This window comes from Peromyscus eremicus, chromosome 5 (genome assembly GCF_949786415.1).
Source record: "Peromyscus eremicus chromosome 5, PerEre_H2_v1, whole genome shotgun sequence".
NCBI classification, from domain to species: Eukaryota; Metazoa; Chordata; class Mammalia; order Rodentia; family Cricetidae; genus Peromyscus; species Peromyscus eremicus.
In genome coordinates, this window is record NC_081420.1 from 35,535,196 (window position 1) to 35,548,803 (window position 13,608).

The 13,608-nt window shown below is 35.5% G+C and overlaps 1 protein-coding gene across 1 annotated transcript; it reads right to left on the minus strand.

Annotated features, from left to right (window-relative positions):
* Nucleotides 1-7,148: 7,148 nt before the first annotated feature.
* Nucleotides 7,149-13,367, minus strand: LOC131910421 (prolactin-3D4-like). The gene is made up of 5 exons (XM_059262351.1): nucleotides 13,340-13,367; nucleotides 11,862-12,019; nucleotides 10,367-10,474; nucleotides 8,366-8,545; nucleotides 7,149-7,346 (listed from the first exon to the last, which is right to left on the minus strand). Exons 1-5 carry the CDS (start codon nucleotides 13,365-13,367, stop codon nucleotides 7,149-7,151), a joined length of 672 nt encoding a protein of 223 aa, XP_059118334.1.
* Nucleotides 13,368-13,608: the final 241 nt, after the last annotated feature.

The following is a 13,608-nucleotide window of genomic DNA, read 5'->3' on the forward strand; positions in this document are numbered from 1 at the left end:
TGCATTTTTCCCTTTTGAATATTTATGCCTGTGAATTTCTCAGAATTCAGAAGATACAGACAAATGTAAAATTCTGATATATTAAATCGATAACTAATGAGTTTTATTTTCTGGGGCTCAAGTAAAATTCTTAAGTACCAGGTGATTCTCTTTTAGGCACACTAGTTTTGTCTCACCACATCCACTGTGAAAACATCAAAAGTTAGCATCTTAATTAGGGTACGACCCCTGTCTAGATTCTGCTCTCACCCCAAGAGCTTTGCCTTGAATGTCATGCTTTTAAACTTCTCTGGTTGGTCCTTTAACCCTGAGAGAATCTTGCTAAAGGAAATGCGCTCAAAGAATGATGCTCCTTCCTGTGCAGTGTCACAGGCATCAGGACCACTCCAAAGTGGATCAGCAACAGCATGGGATCCCTGTGGATTCCTCCCTTTATACCCTTTCATTCTATTTCCTATTTGTTTTTAAATATTCAGAATTGGTCAGAAAATCCCTTGCCTTAGCAGATATTCATAAGAGAAATTTGAATCATGTTTCCTTTCTTTGAACCCAAGGGTAATCATCATAAATGTAAAATAAATATTATTTTCTATTTTCCTTTCCTAATGTGGAAAAGGAAACTTTTCCTATCAAAGCATGCAAAGTCCCTTCCAGTTCTATGAACACTACTAACCTGGTAGGCACCAGGTCAGCTTCTCCATGTTCAATAAGCTATGTAGGTTTCTTCAGAAATTGATCCACCAATAGCCTTAGTGATAGCCTGGGGTGTTTGGGATTTCTCATGGAGTCCATTTGGCAAATAATTCAGTTAGATGTAATGCATTACCAGAATCAGAATTGGAAGCTTTATTTGATGACAAGAAACGTCTAGGGCTACTCTTCCTTGTAAGCTGGTAATTTCATTTATATAAACTTCATATATAAGTATATTTAAGGAAACTTCAGCTACATTGTATTTCCATACAATCCCTCAAATGGCCCTAAATTTTAGGTGTCCCTCACTGTATTCTGTCCCATTCCCCTCCTCCCTCCATTCCCCTTTTGATACTCCAGTTCCAATATTTTTTTCCCATCCATCCATATGTAATAATACTATATCCCTTCCTACAGTGATCCAAACCTCCTCATACTCTCTTACTCTATATCAGATTTCTCTGGTTACATGAACTGTAGCTTGCATATCAAAGACTTAACAACTAACATCCACATGTATACCATTACAAACCATATTTTTTCTTTTCAGGTATGGGTTATCTTACTCTGGATGATGTTTATTTTTTTAACACCTGAATAATATTGGATGATGTACATGTACCACATTTTCTTAATTATTTTGTCTATTAACATATCTCATCTGCTTCCACTTTCTGGTTGTTATAAATAGAGCATCTATGAAACTGTTGAGCAAGTACCACTGTAGCAAGATGTAGATTTCTTAGGGTACTTGCACAAAAAGGTGAGCTGGATTTTAGGGTAGAGTAATATAGAAACTCCTGAAGAACTGCCACACTGCTGTCAATAGTAGCCAACAAGTTTGCATTCCCCTGAGAAATGTATGAGTGCTCCTCTTACACTAAGTTTGGAATGAGCTGTCATGTGTATTGATCCTGGCTCCTCTGTCTCGTGTTAGATAGAATCCCAAAGAATTTTTTATTTGTATTTCTCAAAGGAATAAACATGTTAAACTTTCAAGTGTTTCTCAGTCCTTGTGTTTCCTCTATTGAAAACACTGTTTAGAGCTGTATGCCTTTTTAATTGGATTAATTGTTTCTTTGATGTCCTGTTCTTTTTTTTTAAATGTTTATATATTTAATGTATTAACAGTTTTTCAGATGAGTAGCTACAAGAAGTATTTTCCCATTCTGGTGCCTATTCATTTGTCTGAATGAATATATGTTCTTAATGCATGTGCTAATGGAGTTCAGTTCAGAAAGTTTTTCCCTGTGCCAATGAATTCAAGATTACTCCCAACGTTCTCGTTATCTGTTCAGTGTATCTGACCAAATATTGAGGCCATTGATACATTTAGCATTGAATTTTGTATAGAGTGGTAAGTTTGGATCTATATGCATCCTTCTACACTGTTATCCAATTTGACCAGCACCATTTGTTGAAGATGCTGGGTTTTTTCCCAGCATATATGTCTCCTTAGTTATGAAACATTAGTTGTCCATAGGTGTGCTACCTTATATCTGGGTCTTCACTTCAATTGATTTAATCAGTGTGTCTGAGTTAATGGTAGTTTTATTACTATAGTAAGACAGTAAATCTTGAAATTGGGAGTGCTGATATGCCCAGAAGTTCTTTCATTATTTATGATTATTTTAGTTATCTTCTATTTGTGTGTGTGTGTGTGTGTGTGTGTGTGTGTGTGTGTGTGTGTGTATTTCAACATGAAGTTGAAAATTGTTCTTTCAAGTTTGTGAAGATTGTGCTTAATTTTGGTGGGGACTGCATTGAATCCATAGATTTCTTTTGGTAGGATGACCATTTTTACTGTATTAGTCCTCCTGATCCATGATGATGTCAGACTTTTCCATCTCCTGATACCTTCTTCAATCTCCTTCTATAATGTTTTAAATTGAAAAGTAACTGTTCAATGTATGTATATTGGTCTTTTACTTGCTTGGCTAGAGTTACAACAAAATAGTTTTGTGAAGGTGTTTTCCTGATTCTTTCTCAGTCTGTTCGACATTCATATTTAGCAAGCCTACCAATTTTTGTTTGTTAATTTTATATCCTTCTGCTTTGATGAACATATATGAGTTGTAACAGTTTCCTGCTGAGATTTTTAGGGTCACTTATGTGTGCTACCATATTTTACAAATAAAGATTCTTTGACTTTTTCTTTCCTACTCATATCTCCTTGTTCATCTTCATTTGTCTTATTGTTCTACCTAACACGCAAAGTAATATATTAAATTACTATTGAGAGAGTGGATAAACTTCTCTTGTTTCTGATTTAATAGGATTGTTTTGAGGTTCTATTAGCTTTGGTCTTGCTGTAAACTGCCTTTAGTATGTTGATGTTTGTCCTTCTATCTCTAATATCCCCCGAATTTTATCATGAAGAAATGTTGGATTTGCCAATGGCCTTTTCTATACCTAATGCTAAGACCATGTATAAGTTTTTGGACTTTCAATTTGTTTACATGATGGATTAGATTTCATGATTTACATATGTAGCACCATCTAAGATGAACTGTGCTATATTGTATTAGATGTTATTTTTATCTGTTTTTGGATTAAGTTTTCAAGTTTTATTGAGAACTTTTGCATCTATGTTCATAAGAGGAACTCATCAGAGAGACTTCCTCTAACAGCATATGGCTGTGAGTGCAGAGATCGACAGTCAGACATTATGTAAGGAAATTGCTCTGTAATTCTTTCTTTGTTAGGTTTTATGTGGTAATTTATGTGTCAGTGTAAGTGTGATCTTACAAAACAAAATGAACAATATTTCTTGTATTTCTATTTTGTGAAATTATTAAATAATTTAAAATATTTAAAGGGCTCTCCTAGTGTATAGCAGATACAAATTTCATATTGCTGATAATGTGTAGTAAGTCACTCATCTACTTCATAAAATACAGACAAACTATAATTGATACAGAAAAGTTAGAAATGGAAAGAAATCCACAACTCACATTCAGTACCCAGTTTCTGCTATCATCATTTTTAATTAAGTTCACATAATAGATCCTCCTTCTTTCCAGAATTTTGGTTTCTATGTCACCAAACCCTCTGGTGATGGAAAGTTCATCCAGAGAAGGTAGTATCCTTACAACGTGGTGGAAAATCAAGGAAGAAGTACCTAAGTGAAGGATATTATGGGCTTGAATACACAATTTGAGGGCATGTTTGGTGATTCTCAAGCCTATCTCTGTGTCTGTCTTTTCTTCCTTTCTCTGTATATCTTCATCTTATTCTTTCACTCTATTTCTGCCTCCATGATTCTTTGTCTCCTCCTTCCTCCATTCCAATCAGCATGATGGAAACAGGCCTCCTGTTCCATTCTTCTGTCATAGACAACAACTGTGCTGCACAGACCCAGTGTAACATGAACACAGAAAGATGCCACTGAAAGTGTGAGGTAAAATAATCCATTTTCTCTTTTTAAGATGATATTTCAGGTTTTGTGACACAGCAATAGAAAAGTGACTGACAAAGTTGGCTAAGAACCTATCTGTGATTTTGTGTGTGTGTGTATGTGTGTGTGTGTGAGGCCTCATAGACTGTCAAACAATACAGGTTATTGCTATTGCTCTGGGTTACCCTCTAGAACATAATGATTAAACCCTAGCACTGAAGACTGCTATACTGAGCCATAGTAAACCCTTGTGAGTATGTTGGTTTATTATTTACTAACCTAAGAATATTTTTGGTAATTTCTGGCAAATAGAATAATAAAATACAGGAAAAGAAAGTTCATGGATATTTACACAAAGCTTTACTTATCTCACTGTCTTCTTCTGGGTTTTCCATCACTCAGTTATTCTAGTCTTCAGCTTCGTTGTCTCTTTTAATATTCTGCTTCTTTTATCCTAGAGCTGTGGCTAGTGATGTTCTTGCTATCCTGTTTCTTTTCTTTCAGCCAAGCTGACTTTCTTACGTTGACTTTTTTGTATAACTACTCCATGGTATCTCAAATTTTGCCTGGATTCAGTCCTTGTCTACCAACTTCACAGTTCAACAAACCCCAAAACTGTATTAATTTTATTTTATTTTTCACATCTAAAGTATTTCTTTCGGTCTCCAAATTGCCTTCAATACCTACATTGACACCATGGTCCTTTCCCATACAGCCATGAATCTTCCTGCTGAACTTATGAATCCTCTATAAAAACCAGACTTTTCCTGTGATTACCCTGGTGTAATGTGTATATCATAGTATCATAGGAGATTTAGTGCCCATTTAGAAGAAACATGATTTATAATTATTTACTACTTCTCTAAAGTGCTGTATATGTGACTTTCTCAGAGTTTTGTACATAATCAGAATAGTTATATCATAGAATATTCAAAAAGAATTGTTAACTGTGATATCTTCTTATTTGTCAGTGCTCCATCATGCTTTCAAGTGTCCAGCTCTACACCATCAGCGTCTTGAAACTCTGCTTTCATACTCACATCTTTATTAACCCCTGAAATTCTTCTGATTTATTTTGACTGAGTACATCCGCCATTATATTGATCTCAGTCTAACGGTTGTTTATTTATGTAACATTTCCATTTCAGAAAAAAAATTTCTTTAAAAACAAATTCTTTTCTTTTCACATTGTAACTTTAATGTTCATGATATAATTTATTAATCTATGAGGACAATATTTGTCTACCATTTTTGTCTGTTTTAATATGATTGCTGTTTTTCTTGTTATGCTAGGACAGTTTCTTCAAATGCAATCTTTTTTTTTTTTTCCAGAGCCGAAGATCAAACCCAGGGCCTTGAGCTTGCTAGGCAAGCACTCTAACACTGAGCTAAATCCCCAACCCCCAAATATAATCTTATAAGTTGTTTACCCAAGCAGCAGTAGAATGCAGAGCCATCCTGTTGTGAAAGTGAGTAACTGCTAATTGTTCTCAAAATCGTTTCTGCTTTCCATTTGGTATCCCTATAAATATCTTATGCTTTCTCTTAATCCTGCCTGAAAACTTCGGACTCCAATTTGAATATCACCACTGAGAAACATGTCACCACGTCCTCTGGCCTGTTGTACTGTGTCTATAAATGTGGGAAAGACTTGTTTGTTTTATATTTTCATTTTTAAAATAGTAAATAAGTCTTGGATTCTGAGCTACATAAAAGGGAATTTCAGCTTCTCTCCTAAGATGGTCCTAAGATTGATTAAGTGGCAGATGGGCACTAGAGAAATAAAGATCTGTTTCACACTTCCTTCCTACAACATTTTTGAATGTTTAAATTAATAATACTTAGGGATAGTCCAATATCATTGAACCTGTATTGGCTGTTATTAGACTAAAAATTTGCTCACAGAATGGTTTTCTTTATAAACTCCCTTTGATATCCATCTCCTTGATAGAATGGATCCAATGAGTAGCAACAATCTCTTATTTTGTTCTAAATGTATTATCTACCTTCATTCACTGAGATCTAAAATAAGTTTATGCTGTCTTGTGTGCTTGTCTGTAATACAAATGTCTTTTCTTTTCTTTTCTTTTCTTTTCTTTTCTTTTTTTGTTTTTCAAGACAGGGTTTATGTGTGCAGTTTAGGTGCTTTTCCCGTAACTCATTCTCTAGCCCAGGCTGGACTCGAAACTCAGAGAAATCTGCCTGCCTCTGCCTCCCGAATGCTGGGATTAAAAGAGTGCACTACCACTGCCCAGCACATGAATTTCTAAATGGTCTTATTAATAAAAAAAAAAACATTGCCAGAAATTGGGGTAAATTCTGTAAGATCAAACAGACAGAACAAGCCTCATCCACCCTCACCTCACCAACTCCTCAGCTGATCATTTTTTTATGAATCCTCAAACTGAAAGCTTCTGAGTTCTCACCCCTTAGGGTCTCAGTTGAACTGCTTAAAAGGCCTCTATTTCCTGGGCCTCATGCCTTATGTACTTTTCTGCTTCCTGTCATTACTTCCTGGGATTAAAGACAAATATACCTTTCTCTGCCCAGATATCACTTCCTTCCTAGTGCTGGGATTAAAGACATGTGTGATCCCAAATACTTGGTAGCAAAGGCATGAGATTTCAAGTGCTGGGATTAAAGATGTGTGCCACCATGTGTGGCCTTGACCTCACAGAGATCCAGACAGATCTCTGTCTCCCGAGTGATAGGATTAAAGTCATGTATGCCACTACTGTCTGGCCCTATGTCTCATATAGAGGCTGTTCTGTTCTCTGATCCCCAGATAAGTTTTATTGGGTGCACAATATATCAAACACACTTGTCAAAGTTCAGATTTTTATATGTACATCACAAAAGCCTGGATCCATACTATATTAAATGAAATAAAAGACACTTAGAATTTCACATTAAATCTGTTGTTTCTAAAGAATTAGATTTTATTGTATAAATGAGATCCATTATAGCCATGCATGCACTGAGAAGAAATAAAAGCACTACAGTTCTGGTTCAAAAAGGCTCATGTCAGCAGGACATTGCAGGGTTGTGCAGTCAGCACTCATTCATTATAACACTCGGTTTTAAAGAGCTCTCGGCACCTCAACTTCTTAAGGTAAGTGTCCATCTTATGAGTATCCCTTTTCAGGCAGCGGACCAGGCTATAAAAGGCAAAAAGGCGGGTGTCTTCATCTGATGACTGCAAGTCTGCCAGTCCAGACCAGGCAGGGTAGGGATCTTTTTCAACTTTATTCGGGCTCTAAACATCAAATGGAAAGGTATTATTCACATTATCCCCTCATGAGTTCTGTTTCTGTGTGTGTGTGTGTGTGTGTGTGTGTGTGTGTGTGTGTGTGTGTGTGTATAATAGGCATAATTTGGATGTCAGTGGTCAATTTTGGGTAAAGTTTCTCCAGTGAAGCCTACTTTGATTTTTGAGAAATCTGCTCTTACTTTTACCTGCAACTCATGGCTAATCTCTTTAAGTCTGAGCCACTAGTCTAAGGGCTACAAAGGGAAGACACCACATCACCCATTTGACACAAATTATAGAACTGGACTCAGGTCCTCACACATGGAAGGAAGGCACTTACAGACATGAGACATCTTCCAGTGCACATTCCTTATAAATTTTTAATTAATTTTGGTAAAACACAGAGGACTATAAATTTATAATGAGAAATCCTGGAAATTAGGGTAAAGGCATTAGACACCAAAACATAATTTGGAGACAGGCATATGTATTTTCTGACATGCCACTGATCTCAGATGAGATGGATCCATACACAAGTGGACAGGAGGTACTATTTGGCTGTATATATGGAATTAACTAAAAGACAGTGAAAAGGCTAGTATCAGTACTTTCCCTTCAGGGAGTATTACAAGTTCTCAGTACTTTCTCTGATGTGTCCTTCATACCGTATTAGTTCTGGTAGAGTGTCCTGATCCTTTCCTTCCTTTCAGATAAATCCATTCTACATTGTATACACTCTATTGAATCCTTGAACATGAGCAGTATATTTCACTTAACGTATTGTGTGCAGGCAATCCAGGCAGTGACTGTTATATGATCTTCTGCACATTAGGCTGTAGTGTCCATCCCATCCAGGAAAGCTACTGTTGAAACGACTGTGAGGCACAAAACTATTTTCTAGAGATCACTGTCCTAAGGGCTTATTAAGTGACCATGCATTTGAGAATCTCAAAACTCTTTTTGAATTACACAATTCACAAACTTTATAAATAGAATGACCAAAGACTCATGTTGAGACAGCTTACCCTGCTAAGTATGATCTTCATTCTTTCCTGAAGCGCGTGGGTTCTGTTCCTCAAAGCATTGGCTCTTTGAAAAATTTTATCAGAATCTTCCTTGAGAGTGGGCACTGCAGAAATCAGGTGTTTCAGTGGTTCTTCCCAAGCATGGGAAATAGTGATCATTACTTTTAGAAGGTCTTCAGTCTAGGAAAACATCATTGGACATCACCTTAAACTAAGTGACATACAGATGTGTAGATAGATACTTGTGGATTTTTCACAAGGGAGGCAAACTACAGTGTATTTTTATTAGTAGTAATATATGTTAATGACTTCAAAATATATAAATATTACCTAAACATAAAATTTCAGCTACTGAATTCTGCTTTGCTAAATAAAACATATTGGGTCTTAATAATTTTGACTCTTCAAAATGATCATATTTTTTTCCTTTACATTCTACCATTTGTCCTGGTTGTTTGAACAGTTCTCTCTCATTGCTTACCCTGTCTATGAGAAAATTAGGTTTATAGGGCTCAGGAGGTGTCCAAAATGTGATGCGTATTACATAGATGCCAACAATGTCAGGAGTTAAAGCTTCAAATCATTTCTATACTACTGAATCAAATTGGTTTTTCTTATACTTACTTGAGAATTTTTTATATGATAGAATATTAAAACAGGTGACTTCAGACAAAATACTTACCAAAATCAAATCCTACTTTCCTTGTATCTGCATGATTCCTGCTGCTCTTGATTCTAGAGGAGTTGCATATTTGTAACTTATACAGAAGAAAAAATATTTTAAAGTGTTCCAGGCATTGGTAGAAATCAGAATGGAATTTTGACCTGGTAACTGTTAATACAAGGCCAGAGTCATATAAAATAAATTCCTTAGTTAGCTGTTTACTGTGATGTTTGTAAGGAATCTTACAGGCTATGATAATAAAGAGTAGAGAGTAATTCGACTATAATCTTAACAAAATGTTAATGAATGAAATGGAGACACCAATGGTGATAATCAACATATTGCAAGTAGTATTAGACAAAAGTGTTAAGAATGATTACATGACATGAAAGAAGTTTAGTGTAAATTATTACTTGATATGCAAAGGAAATGACTTCTGTATACTGTTTGGAGCCACAGTTTATTGTCTTCTTAAAAGTACTGTTATCAGAGACTGTTTTTCAACATTAAATATTTCATTGTCAAAGTGTGCTATTTATATTGTGTAGAAAAGCAATCTGTATAAATATTTTGTTCTGTTTCTTTTTTCTTTATTATAAACACACTTTATTAATAAGAACATCTTGTATAGGACTTATTTGTCTTTAAAACACCTGAATGACTGCAGAAATAGTCTGTAAAATGGCTATATATATTAAGTTTATGTAAATAAAACTCATGTTTATGACAGGTAGCCAGAGTGAAGAGATCATAACACATATACATTAGATCTTCAGAGTTATATAGATGTCTTCAAAACAGAAGTCACCCAGAGGAACGTGATATGGTACAGAGAAGAGTCTTTTGTACAGTTAACATGTAGGTAGGAAAAGGCAGATCAATCAGGGAAGACTGTATAAATTAGGGTGGAACAAAAACAGGTCCAGGAGAGTAAAAAAAAAACAAGAAGAATGGGCACATGACTTAGTAATGTGATCCCAGAGGAGAATCCTTTAGTGCTATATCATAAACACAAGAGGATTTGCACTTTCTCTCTATATATATTTATATATTAAAAATGAGTGTGCAGTTCAGATCAAAAGTTCCCTGGGAAAAGCAGAAGATGTTGGTAAAATAGTTTTCTATGAGACAACTAAAATTCTGAGACAGTATGATTTGGCAGGCATTTTAGTTAGTGCTAATGTTATCATCTGTATGATGTGATTGTTCTCTGAGACTCGCACCATTTTTGACTGGATCAGAAATTACCACACCTCTTGTTGGCTTAGTAATTACACAGAGCACAGTTACCTTTGTATAGCATAATCTGTTTCTTAAAAAACAGGGAGGAAACCTACTTTTGTTTCATGGAATTCCTCATGAGACTGTGGGGTGTGGATGGAATCAGTGTGGCATAGGCTGAGCCTCCAGTTCTTGATCCAACTGGCATTGAAATATTTCATGTCCTGGAAGAAATTAAATGATTTAGTTTACTGAGGATTCAGAATTGAGTAGAAACAAACATGCTATGTTTGATTAACCCTACGTTTTTGACATTTAAGAACAAAAATTGAAACAGTAGAATGATGGAAACACCATCTGTCTACCTTTTATCCCCTTCCATATGCAATCTACTTGACCGTCCTCTCAATCTCTTCCCTTGCACTGCACTTGCTAATGTTATTGTTCGGAAAGAAAGCACTAAGATGCACCCAAACTTCTAATTACTTACATCTTTAAGTATCAGTTTTTCTAGGCTGACTGTCATAGAATTGTGATTATATAGCCAAATATAAAATAATTTTTATTGGCACAAACTGATTTTTTTTTTAAATAAGAACTCATCATTTTTAACTTGGCTCTCAAATATCACCAAGTGTCAGTACAATAAAAAGTTCATGATAATTGTAGGAGTCACAAATGTTGTTACAATCAGCAATTAACCATTCAATTCTAGTTACATTTTAAAGAAATATTCAGCAATGAGTGAAGTAAGATTTCACATAAATATTCAAAGTTTCTGTGCTAATGATACGAAAGATTTACTTGCATAAGATATTTCTTAAGAAAATACAAATTACTTAATTCTAACTCTCAAAGAATTTAAAAGAGTTAAAGCATTCTTAGAAATGTCGTGCAGTTAGAAGATAAAGAGAGAAGAATAAGGGGTATGACAAAACTAGTATGAGAAAATAACAATGGGAATGTATATTCCCTATAAATATAGAGATATGAAATCTATATGCTCAATTTTCAATGGACATTTGCTTTGTTGTTTCCTCACTGACAGGCCCTGATAGATGAGTTATCTCCCTGAGGGAGAGGGAATTTATTGTGTGTCTAAAGTAGCCCTTCAATTTCACTAAGACACCCATTGCTGAAAATGATGAGCTGGGATTGTTTGCATTTACAAATTTATCTGTAGCTATTTTGTTTTATTATGTTTTTCACTGTTTACATGTTTTCAATTTCCTTAGGTTTATTTCTCTCCACCCACCCAACTAACTTCAGTTCCCCTGTACTAGTTATCTTCATATCAGTAAGTCAGGAATGCTCATTAAGACAGAACCCAGGATGTATGACCACAAAACCAAAAATTCCAGTGAAGAAATTCAAAGTTGTTACTGTTAAAGTTAGTAAAGGAAAATTTGAAATATCATTGAATTTTTTACATTTTTTGAGATTTTTATGAAACTTCATATTTTGCCCTTTATACATTTTGCTATATGATTCTTTCAATTACCTATAAATTGAATTATTTGGATTGGATACATGGCTCATTCCCATTTAATTAGTGATTAGCTATGTGAAGGTACTTTTAGAAAAGAATACAGAGGCAAGGATATTACTTACAAATTCATGGTATAAATCTGCAGCCAGGAAATATGCAGCATGACACTGAACAAACGCTCGATAATACAGGTCTTCAGTGGACACAAAGCCAGTTGGTTTGGAGGCTACATGCTCACAAAGGAGCAGATTTGACACCATCAGCAACATACATACCCCTGCTGTCAGAGAAATGGCAATGAGGTGATCTATACAAATCAGATTACAACAGTTAAACAAGCTGGGAATGTGTTCTGAGGGCCCTCTGCTATGTGATTTGGGTTGATATACCCTCTAGAGCATTCACCTTTTCAACTGGTAAAATACAGAGATAGCTACATTTTTTTTCCAGCAAAAGTTTGTGTTTTGTTTTTTTGTTTTGTTTTTTGTTTTTCGAGACAGGGTTTCTCTGTGTAGGTTTGCGCCTTTTCTGGAACTCACGTTGGAGGCCAGGCTGGCCTCGAACTCACAAAGATCCGCCTGCCTCTGCCTCCCGAGTGCTGGGATTAAAGGCGTGCGCCGCCATCGCCCGGCCTTTCCAGTAAAAGTTTGACATGTGGGAGACTTTTCACAGTTTGCATTTGCTCCAAAAGAGCTTTTCAAGTTTGCAAACACATGGAGTTTAATTTAACATGAACCACAGTCTTCAAGTCATTATCTGCACACATCTGAAATTCTAGAGAATTTATGTTGTCTTTCATTTTATTAAATACATTATTATTGTAACTAATTCAATTTCCTTGTATATATCACTTAAGAATGAGGTGATTTGATAGTTTATTCAGGTTGATTTATGTCAGCAGATATCCAAGCTGAGCATACAAATTAATTATAACTTCCTATTTCTGTGCTTGAAGCAGTTTACCACTTATTTATTCTCATTTTCTCAATATACACTAATTTCTCATGATATAATTTGAACACTTTGAGGTGTATTATTATTATTATTATTATTATTATTATTGGTTTTTCTAGACAAGGTTTCTTTGCGTAGTTTTGGTGCCTATCCTGGACCTTGGTCTGTAGACCAGTCTGGCTCTGAACTCATAGAGATCTGCCTGGCTCTTCCTTCTCAGTGCTGGGATTAAAGGTGTGCACCACCACCATGCATCTGAGTTGAATTATTTTTAGTCTAGACTGTGACTTTTGAAATGGAAGAGATTATAAAACTGATGACTCTTAAGTATGAGTAATGGTGTCCCATTTTACACTCCTGTTCATAAAGACAACACAATATAACCCTGAGAACTGCCTGTGTCTGCAACACAAAAAAGTTTGTATTTAAAAAAATCTGAGCTCAAACTTATTCAAGCAAGTAAAATATAGAGAGGTCTTTCAGCTGTGAGATGACTTGTCTCTAGAATGAGCATAATCAATTATTAGTCCCCTCCAAAATACATAGCAGATCACACAAAAGAAAATCTACTCTACAAACAATCTTGATGTAATATACACTAAGGGTTACATAGACTCTAAGAGGTACCCAGTGAATGGCTACTTACCATTTGGTAAAGTCAAAGCAAGCGGCATTTTGGAGATGATCCACCACAGTATGAACTTCAACTCGGGAAAGCTGCTTCACCTAAATGCTGCCTTCAGTCAACTTTCCACCTCCCATATATACCACCAGATTGTAGCCAAAGCCAGACCTAGCTGGGGGCCAGATTGAATCTATGTCTATAAATCTGCCACATTCTTCCCTCAGGGTTTATTAGCATCCTCTTTACATTTACCACAGTTATATATCAAGATGGGTCACACTGCATTTTCC

Excerpts from the sequence above, each read along its gene's own strand:
- LOC131910421 (XM_059262351.1), bottom strand. The coding sequence starts at position 13,367 with ATGCCGCTTGCTTTGACTTTACCAAATG. Across the intron at positions 8,546-10,366 it reads AGGAATTCCATGAAACAAAA|ACTGAAGACCTTCTAAAAGT; the intron begins GTAGGTTTCCTC and ends ATGTTTTCCTAG. Across the intron at positions 7,347-8,365 it reads TGAAGATCATACTTAGCAGG|AGCCCGAATAAAGTTGAAAA; the intron begins GTAAGCTGTCTC and ends TTTGATGTTTAG.